Below are 5,765 nucleotides of genomic sequence, written 5' to 3'. Positions count from 1 at the left end.
GAATATATTTTTAGTTTAAAAAATAAAAAATACAATAAAACATTGGCATCTTTTTGTCCTTTAAATATCATAATTGGATTTTTTTTTAAATTAATAAAAATTTGAATAAAGAAATTATAAAAATTGGTAAATAAATATTATTTTTGTTTTTATTTAGTTGATTAAGAGAGAGAGGTTGCAGTTGCAGCTAGCTAGCTATAGAGATTCTCTCCAAACTCTGACTGGTAGTCCTTTATGAGGCACTGGAAATGGGCCATATTGAACACCGCTTTCAGATCCCACAATTTCCCACCTGAAATTTCCAAAAGCCAACAAGGTGTTCTTGTCACTCCACTATTCACTATTCACAATTCGAACAATTCTTTTTTGTTTTTGTTTTTGAAAAAAGAAAAGAATTAAACAGATACCTTCCAATATATATTTTTGTGAATATATACATTTTAGGAGCATACAAGTTCTTACACACGCATTTATTTTAAATCACAAATAAAAATGATGTGGGTCATCATCATAATAAATAAAAGTTTCACAAGTAAAGAAGATACATATAGATACCCTTTAGCAACACTACACGATTAAATTAAAATATATATATTTCTAAATGGAAAATATTAATTTTTGTTACTTTGCCAATTATATTTTTTCCTGGTTCTCGTTAATTAACGCTGTCTGTCTATTTCCATATATATAAATTTGTTCTTTGTCGGTTATGATTGACCTTCATGCAGTTATCTCACACACTAATGTGTTTCAGAGTAATTGATAATTAATAATAATATGTGTCTGTATATATAAATATATACCTGAAGTTATTGACCAAATGGTGGAGCATAATTAGTATTTCCAGCTTTGCTAGTTCATTTCCAGGGCAAGCATGTGTACCAGTGCCAAATGGCATAAATGTATTGGGTTTTGGGGACACCTATATATAGTTGAAAAAACATACTATAATTACAGTACAAAAGATTTGTTATAAATAAATAATTAAGTATATATATTAACCATGCCATAATAAAGTAGTGGTGCATATATATAAATATACCTCAAATCTAGAGGGATCAAATTTTTGAGGTTGATCGAAAAATTCAGGATTATGATGAATGTTCCTGAACAAGGGCATTACCTTCCAACCTTTAGGAATCAAGTAGCCTGTCACGAGAGGGTTCCAAAACTAGGTCAATTTTTTCTGTCATTAAAATGATCTTCCCAAACAACAAATTATATACGTCAAACTAATAAACAAATATTACATACATATATCAATTAAGTTACCACGTTTTCACATCCTTTTAATTAGTCTCTCGACTGTCACTCACAGTCACAGTTCTCTCACCTGTTTTATTTATCTTTTGGGTGTATTTATATAATTTGGGTATTAATATTATTATATTAGTACTGTATTCTAATTCCGATATGTATAATTTTTGTTGTGTATAAGTATATTACAGATTTTTCATACGTACCCTTGTATTCAACATCAGCCACAGCTTCTCTGAAAGTGAAAGATATAATGCTCGCAATCCTCAAGCTCTCTAATACAACCTGATCCATCAAATCATCATCAATTAATGTCCTTTCAGCTACTCTCTCTCTCTCTCTCTCTCTCTCTCTCTCTCTCTCTCTCTCTCTCTCTCTCTCTCTCTCTAAAACATATATCAATGTGTTGCCCTTCCCCTCTTCTTTTTTTAACGGTACTATACGTATACATAAAAATATATAATATATATATATATACCTTGTAAGTAAGGGGCATATTTCTAGTCTGCGTCCAAGTCAACCGCTGTTTATTTTCTTCATTGAGTCTGCGAATTTCTTTCTGTTCAGCCTGCATAATATGTATAGGAATTTACACATTCAATGTGTAGCTAGGACTAACTACTAACTTAATTACATTGCATATATATATATGGTCTGACATAAAAAAATATATATATTATTACCTAAACATGAATTGCCCTAGTAACGATTTTCGTATATTTTATATTATATTAAAATAGATATATGTATATATACCAAGAAGTACTGTACCATATGTCTGTTGACTTTTAAAATGTCATTTAATATTATTTCTCTAGAAACATATACATTAGTTTGTTTTTTCAACTTTGAACTTTGAAATTTGAACTTTTGGGAGAGAGCGCAGACAAGCTATACTGTTTAAATATTTTTCTCCAGAACTACGTAGACGTTGGAGTAATAATTGAGCTATAGCTAGCCTAAAGAATTAAAATTGAATGTAAATTACAATATGGAAAATATGTAACTAAAATAGTGAAGGCTAAAGAATATGCAAACATCGATGCTCTCTCTCTCTCTCTCTCTCTCTCTCTCTCTGTATATATATGTAAATAATACCTTGACAGCCTCTAGAAGCTTGGGTTCATCATGTAGAAACTTGAGAATCCAGGTCATGACGCTAGCTGTAGTGTCTTGAGCAGCAAAAAGCACTCCTATTATGTTATCAGCAATCTGATCATTGCTTAAAACCTCTCCTTTCTCGTCTTTAGAATTCAAAAAGCAATCCACTAGATCATCATTTTTTATATTTACCACTTTCTTCTCTTTCCTCTCCCAAATAATATCACTCAAAATCTTACTTAGCTTTTTCCTTGCCTGTATTATATATATCAACAAAATTAATAATAAAATCAATATACACAATAACATATAATTATTGAAATTAATTAATTACCAACAGGGCTTTCTTGTAAGAAGTTCCTGGAATATTGTTAGGGAAGGAGTTGTAGCCTTTGTCTACTATACTGTAATTCTCTTTAAGCTCTTTTGTCACACGTGCCTCCAAATGACCAAATATTGATAGTATACCAACATCGAAAGATAACTACAACAAATATACATAGAGAGATATACATTACACGTATACCCAAGTCACGAGAAAGGTATAATAATTAATTTTTCAGATGTTATTAAACGTGAAAGTTTTATTTTAATTATTTATATATGCCATATAGTCATACACATACGTTACCTTTTTCATTTCGTGAAAGGTGTTTATAACTTGACCGTTGACCCATGAAGTGGAAGCAGAGACAGCTGCGGCTTCAATATCAGCAACCAAATTTTTAATGGCGTCGAGGGAAAGAGAGCTCTGAACAAGCTTCCTTAAGCGAACATGGTAATCGCCTTGGTGGAAGAACAAGGCCGATGGCCCAATTAAACGTTCCTTGCTTTTGGGGTAAGTGGGCTTGAATAGGTGAGCTTCTGTCACCAACACGAACTTTGCTGCCTCTGGACTCGCCAGCATCACACTTGGGCACCCCAGAATATGGGTCTTAAAAATATCCCCGTACCTAAATATACACATATATTATATATTGTAATGAAAAAAAAAATCAAAAAACATTTCGAGTACTACCCCAATTAGAAGAATTTCACAAACCTTTTCTGTTTGGAGGCAAAGAAAGTGTTTGGGTCTTGAGAATAGAGTTGAAGAGTCTCGCCTATGTAAGGCCAACCCATTGAGCCAGGAGGAAGCTTGGCTGATGATCGGTTTTTGGATCCATTGTTGGATGTGAATTTGGTTATTAGGAAATGAGAGAAGAACAGAGTAAGAAGAAATATGAATACGTAAAAGAGAAATGCATCCATTATTTTCGAGAGGGAGGAATAATAAGTGATGAGGTCCCCTTTATATAATATTTAGACCAATGAATTTTGTGCTCAAATATTGTGTTTCTATTTGGTATAGATTAATTAAGACAAAAGAGAGACAGTGATTTTTTATTTAAGTATTTTTCGATTTTGGGCTCTAATTATTCTTATCTTTTCACAAATTAACACAACATCCTGAAATTTGAAAGGTAATATATGAAAATAATTCATTATTGGGATTCTCATACATCCTTCTCAAACATTTATTTATGGGTGTGAATCAGTTTCAATTTTTTTTGCTATTTATGTTTAATATTAATCGATTTATTTATTATTTATTAATACACATATAAACAAATCTTATTAACGTTTTTCAAAATGAATGGAAAAAGGACACAAGTTTGCCAGGCTGGCATATCCTTCTTGATTTTGCTAGAAACAAAATTTATTGTTCATGGATAGCAAAAGAAAAATTCCAAACTTTTTACAATCACTAAGAATTACACAAAAATCTAAATAATATAATTTCCTGAAACAGAAATAATTCAGGTTTCAGTTGAGTCAAAAGGATTTTTACAGGGTCCTTCTAGAAGTTTATATTTTTATCTAATATTAGGGCAATTCTAATGCATGGTAATTTAGTAAATGTAAAATTTGGTATTAAACCAACATACAAAAATTATCCTAAAAATATATTCTTTATTATTATATTATTTTATAAAATTATAAATAAACACAAATAATATATATATACAAAAGTTTAATTATAAATATATTATATAAATATTAAAATCTAATAAAAAAGATTTGGTGTAGTTTATATTGTCACACTATTATTAGTAAGAAACTGGACACACCGGCATAAATAGAATGACTTTTAATTTTTAAAGTTATGTTGGAGCATTTTAGTGGAGAAACTTTACCAATTTTAGGTTAATTTATACCTTATCATTATTTGGAGATGGCCTTACAACTTCTTATTTCTCAACTATTTGGCCTTCACCAATTGGCAATGAGAGGAGTAGCTCATTCATCTTATATATCACAATTTATTTCCACACATTAGCAATGTGGGACTAACTCTAATACACCCTCCTCACGTTTGGGCCTGGAAAGTGTGGGTATAATAAACAACCTTTAAGAAACCACAGGGCCGAACGTGACATTTAAAAGAATCCCACAAGGCCAAATATCGGGAAATTTGTGAGTGTACATGTCGGGATATTTGTGGATTTTGAAACAGGTCAAAGACCCCAACACTGGAAATTGGCACACATTGGCCGAAAGGTCCCAAATGGAGGTTAAAAGGGGAGACAGCGGAAGTATCTGTTTGGACCGGCGACACTTTGGCTCACAACGGATCACAAACGGCTTTTTGGACCGGTGGCAATTTGGGCTCACAACGGATCACAAGTGGCTCTGATACCATGTTAGAATTTGAGGAATAAGATGAATGAGGTTCCATCCCAAAACCAATTGGCAATGGGAGGAGTAGCCCATTCATCTTATATATCACAATTTATTTCCATACATTAGCAATGTGGGACTAACTCTAATAAAAATACATACCGGAATATTTTTAATTTTTTTTCATAATAATATTCGTTATAGTTATAATATATAATTATTGTAAATTTTAAAAAAATTAAAATAATTTATAATGTCGAAAACAGAGTTTCTTGGAATTCTAATTTATCACACGTGTTCAAAATACTTCACATTTGTTTTAACACTGTAAACTATTCAGAATTTTTTAAAAATTTATAAAAATAATATTGTAACTATAACAAATACTTTCATTAAAAAAAAAAACTTTAGCATGAATTTTCGGATGCAATAATAAAAAATATTGTAATTACTAATTAATAATTAATACTGTATACAATATATAGATCACTATAAAAAAAATTATTTTTAGTCACAACGAAATTTGTGACTAAAAGTAAAAAAGTTGTGACTAATTATTCTTATGTTGTGACTAAAAGGTCCGTGACTAAAAGTATTAGTCACAACAATTACAATTTGTTGTGGCTAAATGTGTTTTTAGTCACAATAAGTGTTGTGACTAAAACTAAACTAGTGACAACTTGTAGCTAAATACTATGTTTTAGTCACAAGTAAGTTTTTGTTGTGACTAAAAAATTGTCACTAAA

At 30.6% G+C, this 5,765-nt stretch overlaps 1 protein-coding gene across 1 annotated transcript; it reads right to left on the bottom strand.

Moving 5' to 3' along the window:
- Nucleotides 1-3,620, bottom strand: LOC115705748 (abscisic acid 8'-hydroxylase CYP707A1). Its single transcript, XM_030633175.2, has 9 exons — nt 3,401-3,620; nt 2,990-3,311; nt 2,693-2,842; nt 2,356-2,613; nt 1,736-1,825; nt 1,464-1,542; nt 1,043-1,149; nt 804-922; nt 1-292 (listed from the first exon to the last, which is right to left on the bottom strand). Exons 1-9 carry the CDS (start codon nt 3,607-3,609, stop codon nt 196-198), a joined length of 1,431 nt encoding a protein of 476 aa, XP_030489035.2. The 5' UTR covers nt 3,610-3,620; the 3' UTR covers nt 1-195.
- Between the last annotated feature and the right edge of the window lie 2,145 nt (nt 3,621-5,765).

Source organism: Cannabis sativa, chromosome 1 (assembly GCF_029168945.1).
Source record: "Cannabis sativa cultivar Pink pepper isolate KNU-18-1 chromosome 1, ASM2916894v1, whole genome shotgun sequence".
NCBI classification, from domain to species: Eukaryota; Viridiplantae; Streptophyta; class Magnoliopsida; order Rosales; family Cannabaceae; genus Cannabis; species Cannabis sativa.
The sequence above is the reverse complement of the archived record's forward strand: the minus strand, read 5'-3'. Positions and strand labels throughout refer to the sequence as shown.

Bases quoted from the DNA above. Each gene is read 5' to 3' on its own strand.
- LOC115705748 (XM_030633175.2), bottom strand. From the start codon at position 3,609: ATGGATGCATTTCTCTTTTACGTATTCATATTTCTTCTTACTCTGTTC. The intron at 3,312-3,400 runs GTTTGTGAAATT...GTGTATATTTAG, and splicing joins TTTGCCTCCAAACAGAAAAG to GTACGGGGATATTTTTAAGA. The intron at 923-1,042 runs GTATATTTATAT...AACTATATATAG, and splicing joins TTGATCCCTCTAGATTTGAG to GTGTCCCCAAAACCCAATAC.